General features: G+C 36.4%; 1 protein-coding gene across 1 annotated transcript; it reads right to left on the bottom strand.

Annotated features, from left to right (window-relative positions):
- Window positions 1-17,381: 17,381 nt before the first annotated feature.
- On the bottom strand, window positions 17,382-18,207 carry LOC142620397 (uncharacterized). The gene is made up of 2 exons (XM_075793769.1): window positions 18,081-18,207; window positions 17,382-17,896 (listed from the first exon to the last, which is right to left on the bottom strand). Exons 1-2 carry the CDS (start codon window positions 18,205-18,207, stop codon window positions 17,382-17,384), a joined length of 642 nt encoding a protein of 213 aa, XP_075649884.1.
- Window positions 18,208-18,535: the final 328 nt, after the last annotated feature.

Below are 18,535 nucleotides of genomic sequence, written 5' to 3'. Positions count from 1 at the left end.
CTGCGACATGATTAGATTATCTAATGTACAAGCAGTAAATTAAATGCACGACGGATAAAAGCAAGCAAACAAGCTACTTAAATCTTACAAAAGGAAATGTCCACAAACAAAGTACGACGGTTTAGCAAAACAAATTACGACGGTTAAAATTTTGTCCTTAACATTCAAAAAAAAAAGACTACTGCTGATGATGCTCGGGGGGAGTGCTTTCAAGTTTTTGGTTGTCGTCTGGTTGATCTTGAGGAAGAGTTTGGCCTTCATCCACCAGAGGAGTAGTGACGGCAAACACTTCTTCTGTACTCTCTGAATGGACGGAGTGAGCTAATGTCTGCCCTTGGGCATCTATGGAGACATAGGACACGTCCAGATTAGAATATGAGGCCTTCACCTGACGGAGGGCATCATCAAATCTGAAGGAAAAAATTCTGGTTTTGTATCTCATACAAAACACATAGCGGAAGCAACAAACAAGGATCTATTTCATTCATGATTGATAACGTGCACTACATAAATTTTAGAATTTAAGAACAAGATAGCGTACCTTGGTGTGGAGAAATTCAAAACAAAGATTAGAAGCACTTGAGAACACTTTTAATCTTCACTCCAATTCCACTTTACGCCCAAGATATGTGGTCTCTCAATCAGTTTTTCAAAGGGAGAATGAAAGTGTGTCTCACACTCTCTCACACACCGTTTCTTTTTCTTTTCTAATCTCTTAAAAAAATTATGTATGTTTCTCCCTTTATAACTAACTGATTATCTAATTGGGCTGGCCTATTGGGCCACTCCAATTGGGCTTTAGTGTGTGGCTTGGAGTGGGACCAAAAGGGACCAATAAGACACTAGCTCCAATGGGCCTTGGGCTTTTCCGTCAATTCTTGACAAGTCCAAGGTTACCATTAATTATATTTAATACCACTATATAAATATAATTGCACTCTAGGCCTTATTAATAAATTATATCCCAAGACTTTATTATACACGTAGCCCCTTCATAAAATATTCGTAGTAACACAAAGTCATAAATGTAGACTGCCACTTTGTAAATTACTACATCTCATCCTTGAGTACCCGGTTTAATTCTTTAAAGTTATTCATTATATATTTATGAAATCCAATTTCATAAATATATACTTTAGTAATTTCTTACTAAAATGGTTAGGCCTAACTCTCTGAATAACTGAAACCATTAAACTTATCTCAAGGGAATATTTTAGATCTCCATCAAGAGACTATGAATTCCATCTTAAGAATATATGTTCCATCAACACTAAATGTGGCTGCCCAACATACTGAGGTTTTGACCGTCACTTCAGGTCTCACTCCTGATATATCAAAGCAACCTACACTTCATGATCAGGTCCATTATTCTCTCAGGATTATGAGTTCATGCAAATAGAAGTCGTGAGATTTATTATTCATTTGACAGTCTTTAGGAGAATAATAAATCTCACAACGGTCCTGTTCAATATGTCTTAACTCTTAAAACATATCAACATATCAACTAGAAGTCTCCACTTCCATGATCAAGACAAATCATCTTAGTTGATACGTTATAGTCTTCGCAGATGAAATGCCCAATTTCATCACCGACTACGAACTATAAATTCTAAGTTTACAAAGAACTGGTGATTTACATCTTCTTTGACTTTTCACATAAATCACATACAATGCATCTCATGGACTATATGATAATGTCTCATATTCATGTTACCATTATTTTAGATAATAATCAAATAACTTTATCAAGCACAATATTAAGTCATACATCATGTCATACATAATATCATACATAGCATCATACAATAGGATTTAAAGGCACAAATCCTAACAAAATCCGTCAGCAAAGGAGCTCCTAAGCTTTGTTAAAAGAAATTTAGAGTCACGATACTCCCAGATCGCCTCTTCTTTGGCATTATGAAGCTGAGTATTGGCGTTCGTCACCTCCTTCTCTTTATCCTTCAGAATTTGCGTTAGCTGCTCCGTCTGCCTCTCTAGCTCTCCTCTAACCTGCTCCGAACAGGTGAGTTTTCTCTCCATGTTGATCTTCCAGGCCTTTAGATCATGAAGCTCGTGCTCCATCATCTTGTTCTTTTTCCTAAGACGGTCCAAAGTTGTCTCGTGGTTTAGACACCGACCTATCAACCCCTTCATCATCAACATGGCCTGAAAACAACGTCATAATAAATATAAAGTAAACGACGGATAAGGAGGGACAGTTTCAAGGTTTAGGACGGGTTTAAAATACCTGAGCAGTAGTAAAAAGACCCGTCTCTCCCATCACCTCCGTAGCATGGTTGCCAAGGTCCTCGTAATCATCAACGGTAAGGATAGACGAGAGTTTTTCCAAGGCATATTCAGAATCTTCTCCCAGGAGGATGGGTGGTTTCTCACCAATAGGAGGTGGACCTTTCATCAGACCTTTACCCTTCCCATGCCCCATGGGAGTGACCGTTCTTTTCGTCTCAGCCTCTAGAGCTACGACAGGTTTAGGGGTGGTCTTCTGTTTCTTTTGTTGACGGTCCACCTTCTCTGGCAGTTTTAGTTTGGATGGAACGGATGAACCCGTTCCCTTAACTTGTTGAACGGCCTCTTGATGAAGGCTCTTCTCTTGGCAGCATCCATTTCTGTAAAGAAAAGACGGATGTGCAGTATTAGAAAGAATGAGCGAAAGAAACTGAGCGTTTAATGACGGGCTTACGTTTGCGAACTCTGTTGTCGTAATGACGGGTAGTAGAAGTTGGTTCGGGGCCTTCACAATACCAGTGGAGTGTGTCGAGGGTAACTGATTGTGCCCACGTCCTCTCTTCGAGCTTCGTCTTATTAAAAATCCTCTCCAAGAAGCTCCACTCCTCCAAAGTAACTTATGGACGGTCTCGAGTTGCAAAAGAAGACGTTTAGAATAACTTACAAAAAATAAAAGGTTCAAATAGACGGGAACTAAAAGCAATTGCATACCCGACGGAGGCATTATACCCCATGTTGTGTCGACGGGCATATATGTGTTATCCCCTAGACGACACATCCACTCGTCTCCTTCCATGAAAAAATACCTACTCTTCCATTCCCTATTGGAGTCGGGTGTATCATGGATGAGCCTCAACAATGGGCTCCTAGCTACGAAACTATACATACCCTTCGATTTTATGATCTCGGTAGGAAGGTAACAGTGAAAGAATTCTTCCATCGTTAGCCTTCGCGCACCGTCTGACATGGCTCCGTACAAGACCTCTACGCCTATGAAAACCCTCCAGGCATTTGGGAGATTTGTGTGACGGATAAGCCAAGATACTGAAGTAGTCGACGGTGAAGAGAGCTTAGGGGAAATCTGAGCCCTACCTTTAGTGCTTGCTCATAAATCCCCACACCGTCAACACCCCTGTAGTAATATTTCTCATATTTATGGGGGAGACGAAAACAGACGTTGTCAGGAATTTGGTACTTCGCCCTAACTGTTTTGAAATGGGATTCGGTGACCGTGGACTTGAAATCATTGACCGTCCATAGGGGTAGCATGACGAACTCCCTAAGGCCGTCAAGACCGACTACTGACTGAACAGGGGGATCGATGCAGTCAAAGCCATCACTTGAAGACTCCTCTGACCTATCCGACTCCAAGCCTTCATCATCTACGGAAGGAGAAGTGGCGGATGGATTCCTTTCTTCACTTGAAGCGGTAGGGTCTCTTTGACCTAACGGGAATCCTTCATCATAGCCCGCCTCGTCGCGGACAAACGATTGATTACTCGACGCACTAGACAATACCTACATATGACGGTAAAACCTAAAACACTGACAGATCTATAGAAAGTGCATAAAAAAAAAAGAAAGAAGGAGGGGAAAGAGTTTAGAGTACATACCAGATCAAGATCAAACAATATGAGATGACGAAAATATTAGCAGGATGGTGCAAGTGCGTAATGTAAACAACGGTGGTGCTCTGAGTGCAAAATTTTTATAAAAAGGTGAGAATGAAGGAAGAAAAGGCAAGCTTTCATAGAACGAAGGGCACAAAATAAGAAGGGACACCTCGCTTAGGGTGAATAGCTAATCAATGAAGGCCACGTGTCCTTCGTCATAAATAAGCCTAGCCTGTCAAGTCTCAATAGGTTGCCATGTAAAAATGAAGACTACCACTCCATGAGTCCGTCTAGTTCGTAGCAACGGACTCAAGGAGTGAGGGGGCAACTGAAGAGGATAAAAGTATGAGACAGATCTCTCCTTGTAAAGTAAGACGGAGTGGTGTTGACATGAGGTGGGTCGACGGATCGATACTACAAGGACACGTAGTGGACGGTGGCAACATTGGGTCTCCGTCGGTACTGATTACGCTTCATAGATTCCTAATGGGAATCAACCTACATCACGCGATAAGTTTGATATGGCTTTGCTTGATCTCCACACAAACGTGAATACATGGAGTTCTTGCGTTACACGTTTGACCATAATGAAAAGACTCCTATATGGAAAAGAACTCTATAAGGAATGTAGAATCAAAAGAAATGTTATCCTAAAAGGAAAGGATTTCCTGGCCAAGGCATGAATGATAACCCTACACTGATATAAATACCCCAAAAACCCTCGGCATCAAGGTACGCATAATTAACTCAACTTTGGCACTCTAGGGTTGTAAAAGTACTCTAACTTAACCTTCGGAGGGTTTTTGGCCGGCACCACACCAGTGCTCTCTGTGAGGTCTTTTCTTTTCTTTTTGTAGGTGTTGTTTCGGTTTGGGAGTACTTGCAGCTTACTGGTGATTTTTTCGGTTTCATCATTAATTGTTCTCCATCAAAATAAGAAATGCAAGCGGCCAAGTTTTTATTGATTATTGAACTAACCGTAAAATTTTTAATGGTATCCATTTTACAAGCAACATATTTCGAAGTCCCATTTAACAGGCAATATACTCTCAATTACAATTTTTAGTCACTTTGTGTCTTGAATCAAGTGGCCATAGCTAGACAATGTCAGTCCTTTCTAACGTAGTTTGCACAATGCTGCTACACATACTCCTTGAGTATCTCTTGTTAATAATGCAAAGAATACTAGCATCAATGGAATTTAATTAAAAAGACAAAAGAATTAAAGAACAAATAGAGACTAGAATAGCAAGTGCTATTGTTTTTCTGCCAATTCTTTCAATGTAATTATATATTTACCATGCAATGCCCCCTCCTACCCTTTTTCCTTCATTAAAAATATTTACCATAGAAATGCTTTTCCAACACATCAGAGTTGAGGTCAAGGGCTTATTGCAAAAGAAGGCCTAAAACTAGAGATTAAGAATACATAGCCTATTAGCTTAATGAGTGAGAGAGTAATTTGTACATATAACCATATACTTAAACCTATTTGGAGTAGAAGGCAAGTCATTGACAATAATTTCATTTTCATGTATGAATCATGCTAGAAAAATAATGTTGAAGTTTCCAATTAGAAGAAGAGAAGGCCCAACATGAGAGAGAAGAGCCTATCAGATTAGCCAAGGAGACTGCTTACGAAACACACAAGAGTTTCCAAACTTAATACTTGAATGTTGAAACTCATTGGGGAAGCAGGCAAATCATCCTTGGCTACTAAACAAGACTCTTATCCTAATGTTAGATCTCTCTTCCTGGCAAATAATATTTCATAAACCTAATGATTGCTGCAAATAAGACTCTTAGAGTCTTATTTATAGGAATTGAAAGAATTGAAGTTTACGTTCCCGAGTTCCTCTGGCTAAACTGCACATTCCTTTCTTGATCTTGCATTTCTTCCTCCATTTGTCAACTGACTATTAGTAGACCATAATGGAATATATTCTTTTGGGGTATTTACACTAAACCCACTCGTGGTTTGGCCCGAAATCACTTTGCTTAACCACGGTTTAAAAAATGTCACTTTTCCCACCCGAGGTATGTTCCATGTGTTTTCCGTAACCCACCTCTATTAAAATAAGGGGTAGATAGGTATTTTTGCTCAAATTTTATGTCTCTCTCCTCCAAAAAAAAAAAAAAGCACAAAAATTCAAGAGAAACAAGATCAGAAACACACTATCAGAAAAGTCAAAGCGCATCTTCTTGCTCGGTCGGGCATCCTCTTCTGAATCAAAAAGATCTAGAAAACTTAGTGGGTCAAAATCGGGCTCTATATTATCAGCAAGATCGAGTAAAAGACCCTCCACCTTAGCTTCATCAAATCCATCAACAACTGCATAGGCCATCTTCTCAGCTATCTATTCTTCATCACCAGGGGCTGCAGGGCGAGGAGTTTCATCAAGTAGGTGATAAGCATCAACAAAATCTACTAAAGACAGTGGTAGTGGTAGACACTCCATGCCCTTCTTCTCTTGATCAAGTCCTTCAACTTTAGAACCCATCTTCATGGTTAACCCATCTTCTTGTGAATCCAATACTTGAAATTGCGAATGACCATCAATAGCAGCAAATCTGGGACTTTCATCAAATGGGTCCTGATCATCATACGGGTCTTGACCCCCAATGCTCATGTCATCAAAGAAATCCACTTGATCTAAAACACTCTTTGGAGAACCCAAAATACCAGAATCAACAACTGGATCTTGATCATCATATGGGTCCTGAACCCCTATGTCCATGTCATCGATTCTGTCAAAGAAATCCACCTGATCAAAAACACTCTTTGGAGAATCCAAAATACTAGAATGAACAACAGAGGGTGGTCTTTCTAAAGCCAAAGCCATACCCATCTCGTCCTTCTTCTTATTCTTTTTGTAAATTACATAGAGAACCACATTAGAGCCCTTTTCAGCAACACTAAACTCATGCATTAACCAATCAGTGGTCTTCATCTCCTTACCCTCACCCTTCACCCTGAAATTCAACAATTTGTTGAACCCAATAATCGTTTTCCCAGACCCAGAATCATAGATTTTCTTGGTGGAACTTTCATGGTGGAACTTTCATGCCAAGTCCCATAGGAACCAACAGAACGAAGCACACAATTCTTCCCCCTCTTTAACAGAGTGAAGAAGTAATGCTTCTCATCATCCAGCACTGTCGTTAAGTCCATACAAAAATCCCATGGGGGCTTATTGTATACTTCATCAGAAACAAAGTCAAAACCCTCCCTTTTGATCTTGTTTCTCTTGCATTTTTGAGCTATTTTTTGTTTTGGGAGGAGAGAGACATAAAATTTGAGCAAAAATACCTATTTACCCCTGATTTTAATAGAGGTAAGTTACGGAAAACAAACGGAACATACCTCAGGTGGGTAAAGTAACACTTTTTAAATCACGGGTAGGTAAAGTGATTGTGGGCCAAACCACAGGTGGGTTTAATGTAATTACCCCTACTCTTTACTAAGAAGGAAAGATGAAGAAGATCTTAACCTGCCACTTTGGATAGGCAACTTGAATGCACCTTTTCTACTTCAATGGAAATAAACATGGTGTGATAGTCAAAGATTTGCCTTGCTTGTTTTGGTATATAAATCTGATAGTTACAATGGGGAGTGGGTTTTCAATTTTAGAAAGATTTTTTGCATTTTGAAAATATTTTAAAATTAAATATTTTTCATTGAAAAAATAAAGGATTTAGCAAATTTTTAAATAGAATTTATATGTTGGAAAATATTTTGAAAAGGAAAATGTTAAAGTCAAAAACTATTTTACAATATTTTTTTAGAAGTTGTTGATGTAATTAATGATTATTTGTAAATGAAAATGATGTCAATGGTAAGCCCAAATGAGAACCATTAAGAATTAGCTACAACAACAATTTGTATAAATGTTGTAAAATAGTTTATGGCTGTTGCATTACTCTTTTAAAAATTAAGATCTTTTAGTGGAAAATAAAAAAATCCAGAATTTTAGTAAAATAAATAAAAAGTGTCTAATTTAGTTCTTTGTTCTAAAATTGATCATGTTAAATTCAATATACAAGAAGAAAATTATCAAATAGGCAAATCTATATTAAATAAGATTTGTTACAACTCTATTAGGAAGTTACTAAGGCAATTATTTCACCTGAAAGAAAATCTATCCCAATTCAACTTACAATTAGAGGATTTGGAAATTGTTAAAATACATCACATGAACATAAGGGAAGATGAGGATTCTCTTTAGCACAATTTGATATAGAATAGATAGCATAGGCCTTCCTAGAGTATCGAAGGTGCCAAAAATCACAACGCAAGATCAGTGGGTGCCAATAGAACTCATCAAAGTGACGGTGCTGAAATTGCACGAAATTTGGAGGGCTAAAAAGAAACTGTCTTCTAATTTTGGCAACTTCCTCAATTTAGGCACCAGAAATAGCGATTTTGTCATTTTTAGTAATATTTTTTTTCTTAATAACTTTCAGATTAAAAGTTCGAATAAAGTTTCGACTGTTTTAGGACATCTCTTAGAGACTATAATTTCAATTTTCGCAATTATCTCAATTTTGTTAATTTTTATAAAAAATTACTATTTCACCACTTAATTCTGTGATTAGCACAAATTAGAGTTTTCTAGGCATTTTTTTCAGCCGCTGTAGGTTTTTTTTTTACTATTTAAACCCTTTATAGCCTCCAAGATAATGGAATTATTCAAATTAATAAAAAGTCATACTTTTGTCTATTGCCTCTGATGTTACAGAAGCCTGAAAAAGCACACACAATGCTCTCTTGATGGAACACAAACTAAACTATTAGCTTTTAGTAGTAAACCTCAACTCCACAAGGGGTTTTACTAAATCCACAGGGAGATAAACTGGAATCCACTAGAGAAAGAATTTGAGAAAAATTCTATATTTATTGACAATAGTCTAATTTGCCTCTAACGGCTACAAAACATATAAATACTAAAAAGTAAAACTCTAGGATAACTAGGAAACGTCCAAAATCCTAATTCACACTAATTACACAATTAGGTGACAAAATTCTGAAATTTACCAAAAATGGCAAAATTAGTTATATGCAAAATCATAAACTATTGACCTTAAGGGTTGTCCCAAAACAGGCGGGATCTTATTTTGACTTTTAAACTAAATGCTATTAAGAAAAACAAATATTACTATAAATAATAAAAAAATTATTTTCGGGGTCTTAACGAAGGAATAGCGAAAACACTACTTTTAGAATTTTGTTTCCCTTCAACCTGCCAAATTTCATGCAATTCCGACACTGTCACCCAAATGGCCACTACTAGCGCCCCCTTTGATCTTGCGTTGTGACTTCCGGCGCCCCTGTTGCTTTAGGAAGGCATGTACTATTTGTTCTACATCAGCCTCTCACTAGTGGATTCAAGAAATCTATCACCTTATGGAGAAAGTAACGTGTTTATGATCTTATAGCTTTCATGACATCACAATTAAACCATTATATAGCCAGAAGATGTTTGCATTTAAAGTCATTATAGTTGTATCATTATGAATTGAAGTGGACATCCAAAATAGGTCCATTTCCATTGGCTAGATCTAATATAATAGGACTCCAAAATAAACCCACTAATATTCCAAGCAATTCAACACCCACAAAATCATATGCCAAAGAACAAAGTAAACTATGAAAACAAAAACAAAAGCACAAAAAATGAGAAATAGAAAAGCCTAAATTGCTATGTTTGGTTTCAAACCTTTGAACTATCAAATATGCCTTTGAAAACCCCTGAAAATTAACATTACACCCTCACGAAAAATTATAGAATATTCCAAGAATGCAATATATGCATAAGCTCTCATCTCACATAAATAGTAGGTCTTACCTTGCAATTAATTAATAAGACCTACTATTATATTAGATGAGTGAGTATGTATTATATTGTACTCTCTAAGTATTCCATAATTACCCTCCCACTCTCAAGGAATCATGTAGATAATGGCATTGGTGGCTCCAATTGCTTCCCTTGACTTTGATGTCTTAGATCTCCTATAGCGTTACCTCAATGTTTGGGTTTTAATTTGTACAACAATTTTGGGTTTTAATTTTCCAATTATATTGGTTTTAATTGTCTTGATTATAGTAATGTTAGAGTCACAAACTATTTTACAACATTTTAACAAACTGTTGATGTATCCAACTTCTTATTAGTTTTCATCTAGACTCACAATTAATATCACTTTTTATTTACCAATAACCACTCACAACAATAGCAATTTGTAAAAAAATTTGTAAAAAAAATTGTATCTCTAGCATTACTCTTTGTTTATTTACAAAAATGTAGCATGACATAATACTATTGGAAAGTATAAATAGAGCATTTTTACCTCATCTTACTAAATTTAATCTCAAAATGGGATTATATTTTAAAGATGGCATGGTGCATAATGGTACAATAGTACAATAATTAAGATTAGGGTTTGATTACAATGTTTAATGCCTTCGGGATGCAAAATGCAAGTGTTCCATAGTTTATGGTTGTTTTTTGTTACTATGCTTCCCTTTTTAATTTTGTATTGGATATTGTATTCATTTAAGAATTTTATTTTACGGTTTGTAACTATAACTAATCTAGGAATTTCATTTTCAAATTTGCCATTTTTTTACATAAAAAGTTAGGCAACTCCATGGGGATTTCACTTTCCTTATAATTCATATGTACAAAATTTTTTGAATTTCCTCTTTTAGTATTCCATTAATTCCTGACTTTTATAGAAACAAGTGCACACACACAAGGCAAAGAAGATGAAGTTCTAACACAATTGTACATGTATAAACTTCATTCAAAAGTCATGGTAACTTTTAAGAGAGCAGAGGCGAAGTGAGGGATTAGGAAAGGGGCAGGCAATTGCTCCCTGACTCCTCCCAAAAATTCCTCTAGTACTTAAGAATGACCAGAAATCATAAGTCTTGCCCCTCTTGACCCAAGAAAAAACACAAATAACCATTCCCACTATATCTAGGGAATTGTTAGTTTACACAAATAACCATTCTCACTATAACTTATTTGCTTTTCTTTATTCTTAATTCTCTCTTTTCATCATTCATGCTTTTAGATTTAGTTTTTTTTTTTTTTTTTAGTAAGCGACCAAGTTTTTATTGATTATTGAACTGAATTTATAATGGTATATCCATGTAATAGGCAATGCAGAGGGGAGTTTCCTCCAGTTATGTTTAAAGCCGTCCCTTTGAATTTGATTGTTTGCTTCTAATGCAAAAAGCAGCAGCTACTAGATTACAATTTTTAGTCACTCCACATTTCTTTGAATTAGGTGCAGCTGGATGCATTGAGGGGACTAAGGCGAAAAATGAATTGAGGCCTTTTATATATATTTAAAAATGACTTTTTAAAAAGAATATCTAAATATTGCTTAAACTCTATTATCTTGTTAGATGCAAAATTTCTAATTAATATGAACCACCTAGAATTTTGTTTTTTGAGAATGTCTATAGACGTAAAAAATTTGACAAAACTTTTCACACCTGTTGATGTGGCAGATTAATAATGGTAAGTAAAAAAGTAACGTTAGTGATAGACCTAGATGAGAATTGGTAAAAATTTGCCAACTCAATTTTTGTGAAAAATCTTGTGAAATTTTTTGTGGATTGCTCTTTTTTTTTTAGAAGTGCTAAATTCTTAATATTTTCATAACCAATTCTAGGTGTTAAGATGTTACTAGTTCTAATTTGAACCTACCATTGAATTTATTTTTTTTAACCACCAATAATAGCTAGTAAAATCCTGCTACTTATAATTTATTGTGAAAGTATTGTGAAAAATATTGTGAACGTAGAATTTATTTTTCTTAAAAAAAAAATACTATTTTATTTATTGGCTAATATTTGGGCTTAATTAATAATATTAAAATGAAAAAAAATAGCTCTATTAGTTAAAATTTGGGGGTCTCTCTTACTTATCTGTTAGAGCCGGCTGTGCTTTGAATCAAGTGGCCATAGCTGGAAATGCCAGTCCTTTTTCGTTGTGTGGTGAATCGCCCTATAATTAATTGAATACAGGATGAACCTTGCAAATGCATCATCAGGGCTTTATTAGTATGAAGTCCTCTTGAACGTTATACATTCCAATCACCAATGGAGAGAGTACAAATAGCGATGAAATTTATTTAAAATAACCACGCACACCCACCAAAAAAAAAACAAACAAACGAGGACTTGAAGCAGCAAGTACTATTTGATTCATTCGTCTGGTGATTCTTCACATAAATTTACCACACAATTGCTTTTCCAGTGTCAAGTCCCTTACAAAGGCCTTTCGTGGTGTTATCTTTTCCCATATCGATTGGTAAACAAGGAACTTCGTATCTTATATTCTAGCTAAATATACAATACATGTTAGTGGTTCATTGGTGTGGATGAAGGATGTTCATCCACACCTCTACTTTGTAACTTACCTGATATGACTAAGTTTTCATAATAATATATACAGTCTTCTTCTCAAAAAAAAAAAAAAATGGTCAAAGGCTTGTTGCGAAAGGTGTAACATTAGAGATCAAGAAGAGTCTATCAACTTTGCCAAAGTGACTAGCTGAGAAAAAAAAGTTTAGGGATATATATATATATATATATTATATTTTTGAGGAAAAAGTTTAGGGGATACTTAATTCGGGAAAGAAATTAATACATAACCGCACACTTAAACCCATTTGAGATAAGGAAAGTCATTAACAAGAATTTCATTTCCACGTACCTTTATTCTTGATCTAAAACTCATGCCCATGCGTAAGATATTCCAACATTCTAGTACGAATCATGAATGCAAAATAATCTCGAAGGCTTCAAATTAGAAGAAGAGAAGGCCCAGCATGACAAAGAAGAGCCTGTCAGATTAGCCAAGGAGACTGCCTACGAACCACACAAGAGTTTCTAGACTTAATACTTGAAACCGCTTGGAGGAGTAGGCAAGTCATCCTTGGCTACCAAACTAGACTCTTGTCCTCATGTTCGATCTCTCTTCCCCTCAAATATTTCTTAATCCCAATGTATGATGCAAATATACTACATCTTAGAGTCTCTATTTATAGGAAATGAAAGAATCAAATTCGGAGGCCTAGCTTACATAATTTTAGGTCCCTTTGACTTAATTTCCTAATCCTTATCTTGCACTTTTTTTTCTTCCTTTTTTCAACTGCATCAATTAGTTGACCATAATGGAATATATTCTATACAAAAAAGGAAAGGTGAAGAAGGGTTCAACTTCGCACTTTGGTTGCGCAAATTGCAACAAGTCATGTTGGTTGCACCTTTTTTACTTTGAAGGAAATATGGTTGTGACGGTTTATGAAGTAGGAAAATGACCACCCAAGTCACATTCATATCAATTTGACCACTTTCCCCGAAGTTATTCATTAATAGTGAATTTTTGTTTTTCCTTCGAATGTCATGCTACGTACCACAGATTGACTTATGCAACTGTGTGATACTAATACCACAAACTTGATCTTAAACAAATAGACTCCAAAATAAACCAAGTGATATTCCAGGAAATTTCAACACCTACGTTATATGCTCAAGAACAAAGTAAATTAAGAAAACAGAAACAAAAGTGTTAAATATTAGCATTGATATACCATGTTAAATATGCTAGTATGAATGCGGAAACGAATGCATAAAGTATAAAACACAATAACACACGAAGGCTACGTGGTTCAGCCTAACAGCCTACATCCATGGAAGAAATCCTAAAGGGCTTCATCAATTATATGTTAGAGTGTGGTACAAATCCTGTGTTACAATCAACCATAACATGTGTATATATAGTAGATTAAACCCTAGACTAATAGATTTCTAATACAAGTAGGAAACTTGGCTTGCACACAAGGCTTGGGCTTATGCAAATGGGCTAATATATCTCTAACACCCCATCTCAAACTCAAGATGAAAGTTTGATGAAACCTTGAGATTTGATAAAGTTGAGAAGATCCCTTAAATGAAGTTTGGCTCTGTGATAGTGGTTTAAGAAAGGCAATGGTCTTGTAGTGTTGATGCGACTTCAAACAGTGGCATGACTATACCGAAGAGTTTTAACGGCAACAGTGGGAAACCAAAGAAGATGAATGTAGCGAAGAAACACCAAGGAAGACAAAGATTGCTCTTAATACATCGTAAGGACAGAAAACCATGGCCATAGAAAGGTGGCTCTGATACCATGTTAAATATTAGGATTGATACACCATGTTGAATATGCTATTATGGATGTGGAAGCGAAAACATAAAGTATAAAACACAATGACACACGAGGGTTATGTGGTTCAGCCTAATAGCCTACATCCACGGAAGAAATCCTAAAGGGCTACATCAATAATATATTAGAGTGTAGTACAAATCTTGTGTTACAATGAACCATAGCATGTATATATATAGTAGACTAAACCCTAGACTAATAGACTTCTAATACAAGTAGGAGACTTAACTTGCACACAAAGTAGAATTAGGCTTGGGCTTATGAAAATGGGCTAATATATCTCTAACAAAAAGTACACGAAGATAAAGAAAAGCCTAAATCCCAATGTTTGGTATCAAATCCATGAATTACCAAATACACCACGGAGAAAAAAATAATAATACTACGCACTTGTAAGGAATGAGAATCACGTAGATGGTAGCTTTGGCGGTTCTATCAGCTTCTCCCGGACTTTGAGTTTTAATTTCTTGATTTTTTTTGGGAGAAACAATTTTCTTATTATATTAGATAATTGACTTTTATTATTATTATTATTGCTGATGTTGTTGTTGTTCTTCTTGTTGTTATTTTTTTTATACGAAACGATAGTAAGCTTTATTCAATCAATATCATGCTGTACAATGGGAAAGAGAAAAGATAGACATTCTTCTAACCAAAAAATAGCCTCCTCATTCTCTTTTGCAGCACTAGCTAGAGCTAGAGCAGCACGGTTACATTTTAAAGGAACAGAAACAAAGGATATACTAACAAATTATTCACATAATAAGCTTAAAATCCTCCAAAATCCAAGCCACTTCTAGAGAGTAGATCCTATCCGAATTAATGAAGTCCACCAGTTCAGCAAAGTTACTTTCAACAATGACATTGAAAAGGCAAGTGTTTTGACAAAACAAAAGAGCGTTTAGCATAACAGCAGTTGCTGTCGAAAGAGAATGCAGCTCCTTCCTAATACGCTCATAAGATGCTGCCAAAACATCCCCATCTAAATTATGAATTAGAAAACCCACACCAACCGAAGATTTAGACCAAGACTGTGAGAATGCAAGGTTTAATTTGAAAACTGAATCTGAAGGAGGAGGAGACCATTTCCTATTAGGTGCTCTCGGTAGCGTAGGACCAATCTTGTTAACCTCCATGAACTCCACCACATACACCGAAGCTCGAGACCACAAACCATCTAAACAAGGAGTTTTATTTTCAAAGATGAATTTGTTAAGACAGATCCATATCGTCCAAAACGCCACACACAAAATTTCAAATTCCAGAGAGAGCAACTTATGTATGATAGCATCCATGATATCCATAAATTGGGTATGCAAGGGAAAATTGAAAGAGTTCCTAAAGGGAGCTTGAAACCAAACGGCTTGAGCAAAGAAACATTCCCAAAATAGATGACTACAAGATTCCGCTACATCGAAGCAAGGCATATAGGAGAAAGAGTTGGAGATACATTTATCAAAAAGCTTGGTACGAAGAGGAAGACTGTTAGTACAAGCTCTCCAAATGAAGGATTTGATTTTTGGAGGAATCAAGGAAGGCCAGATGCTATTCCAAAAAAGATGCTTGCGACCATAATGTGAAGAAGATGCCAAGTTTCCATAGGAAGCAGTCTTCAATTCTCTTTGAAGAAAATAAAGGCTATGAACTGTGAAATTTCTAGCCTTATTTTTTGTCCAAATCAACGAGTTAGAAGGCAATCTGAAATTCAAGGGGATAGATTTAATGATGTCAGCTTCAAAGGGATAGAAAACAGAATCAATCAAAGTCCCTTTCCATCTCGACTGGAAGGAAGATGTGTCAATAAGATCCGCAACTCTAGCTTCTGCAGGAAAGTTCAAGGTGAAATGACTTTTTGATTAAAGGCCATAGGTAGCCAATTATCTTGCCATATATTGATCTTAGTTCCATTCCCCACCCTCCAACGACTTCCTTGAATCAAAAGAGTTCGACTCTGAGCAACACTTCTCGAAGCATAAGAAGAATGAGATGGGATTGGAGCTTCCAAGAATGAAACATCTGAGAAATATTTGGACTTAAACACTTTATAAAACAAAGAATCTTGACAATGTAGAAGTCTCCACCCTTGTTTAGCGGGTAAGGCCATATTAAAACTTCTCAGATCACGAAATCCTAGCTCGCCATCCTTCTTGGAGAAACAAAGTTGTTTCCAACTAAGCCAATGAAGTTTCTTTTCCTCCTGCTTTTGGCCCCACCAGAATTGCCCCATCATAGAGTTTATTTCATTGTAGAATCCAGCAGGTAACATAAAGCAATTCATAGCATAGACCGGAATTCCTTGGGCGACGGACTTGATCAGGACTTCTCTCCCTGCTTGAGAAAGCAATTTTCCTTTCTAGCCACTGAGTTTGGATTGAACTTTGAGTTTGATATCAGCAAAAGCCTGCTTTTTGCCCCTACCAATAATAGGAGGAAGTAGTATTTTTGCTGAAAAAAATGGAGGTTTTATCACAGTTAACCTTCTGTCTAGAGGCCACCTTATATATATAAAGGATCTCCTTTATAGTCTGGCATTCTTCAATGGAAGCATTGAAAAATAAAAGGCTATCATCATTGAGAGCAAATGAGTAATTGTAGGAGCACCCTTAGAGATTCTGACTCCATGAAAACTATTAGTTTGAGTCGCTTTTCGAATCAAAGCAGTAAAACCCTCAGAGCATAAGAGGAAGAAATAAGGAGATAGTGGATCTCCTTGGCAAATACCTCTAGAGGGCAAGATATATCTAGACACCACTCCCTTCATTAAAACAGAATAAGATACTGAGGTGATTCCCACCATTACTAGATCCACCCAATGAGGATGAAATCCCAGCTGCAACATCAAAACTTTAAGATAATCCCATTCTACTCTGTCGTATGCTTTGCTTATATCAAGCTTAATGGCCATATGTGACGTGTTACCCCACCTTTTGGTCTTCATGTAGTGTAAGATTTCAAAGGAGATTAGAATATTATCTATGGTTACTCTCTTAGGCACAAATGCGCTCTGACAATCAGAGATAATAGTCCCCATTATTTTCTTCATTTTGTTAGTAAGAACCTTAGAAATGATCTTGAACGTTACATTACATAAACTTATAGGTCGAAAATGAGACATAGAGTCAGAATTTTTCCTTTTAGGCAAAAGACTGAGACGAGAAAGATTAATATTGCTTAACATAGCCCTTGAATTAAGATAGTCAATAACCGCTCTAGAAACATCAGATCTTACAATATGCCGATAATGTTGAAAAAAGAGAGGATTCGTACCATCAGGACCAAGTGCTTTGGTGGGATGCATCTAAAATAGCGTTGTCCTAACTTCATCATCTGAGAAATCTTCAAGAAGGGAGTTGTTCATCTCGGTGGTAACTACCTTGTCCACATGTTGGATGACTTGTTGGAGAGAATTAAAAGAGGTTGATGTAAAAATATCTTGAAAATATTGGGTTGCAACAGCTTCCAAGTCAGATTGTTGAGAAACCAAAGTCCCATTAGAATCTTTGAGCATAGAAATCACATTGCCACGTCTTCTTTGAGAAGCCACCCCATGGAAAAATTTGTTATTACGATTACCTGACTGTAGCCAAGATACTTTAGCCCGTTGATGCCAATACACCTCTTCTTGATAGATTAATTCATTAAGTTTAGCTTTAGTAGCATTCCTCAGTTGAATTCTAGAGAAATTTGAGGGGTTATCATGACATTCCTTCTCAAGGCTTGAGAGGAGCTTCTTTTTGGTAGCAATAGACTTGAAGAGATCTCTAACATTCCCACCTCCCCAATGAAGTAAAGCAACCCGGAAAACTTTATTTTCTGTGAAATACGATACATTTAATTTCAATCAAAAGGGCTAAGTGATCAGAAGAACCAAAGGGAATATGAAATAGTTTGGAATGGGTAAAAAGACCCAACTATTCTTGATTGTATAGCCCTATATCCAATCTCACATAAACCAGATTTCCCTGGAATCTATTATTGCACCAAGTGAATTTGGGACCTTTAAAACCCAAATCTAAGAGGGAACAATCATCAACAACACGTTGGAATTCAACAATCTGAGTCATAGGATGTGAACCATTACCCCAATATTCATCATGGTGTAAAGTTTCGTTAAAATCGCCCATAATCAGCCAAGGAAAATTCCCTATCGAATGTAAGTGACGAAGAATGTCCCACGACTCATCCCTCTTTGCTATCTCAAGTGACCATAAAAACTAGTAAAGCGCCATTGAACACCATCCTTTATCAGAAGTGGATTAATATGACGAGGTGAAAAGGTTTGCACAGCAAGATCAATATTTTCATGCCACAACAGAGCAAGTCCACCCCCCAAACTACAACAAGGTACCTCTAGTCCTTATGTAAAGTCTAGCTTTCTCTTCAGATTGCCCAATCCACCATTGTCAAGCTTCATTTCACAGAGAAATAAAACTTGGGGACCTTCTTCAACTA

The sequence above is a fragment of the Castanea sativa genome, chromosome 12, assembly GCF_040712315.1.
Source record: "Castanea sativa cultivar Marrone di Chiusa Pesio chromosome 12, ASM4071231v1".
Lineage (NCBI taxonomy): Eukaryota > Viridiplantae > Streptophyta > Magnoliopsida > Fagales > Fagaceae > Castanea > Castanea sativa.
The sequence above is the reverse complement of the archived record's forward strand: the minus strand, read 5'-3'. Positions and strand labels throughout refer to the sequence as shown.

Excerpts from the sequence above, each read along its gene's own strand:
- LOC142620397 (XM_075793769.1), bottom strand. The coding sequence starts at position 18,207 with ATGGGCGATTTTAACGAAACTTTACACCATGATGAATATTGGGGTAAT. Across the intron at positions 17,897-18,080 it reads CTTAGATTTGGGTTTTAAAG|AAAATAAAGTTTTCCGGGTT; the intron begins GTCCCAAATTCA and ends CGTATTTCACAG.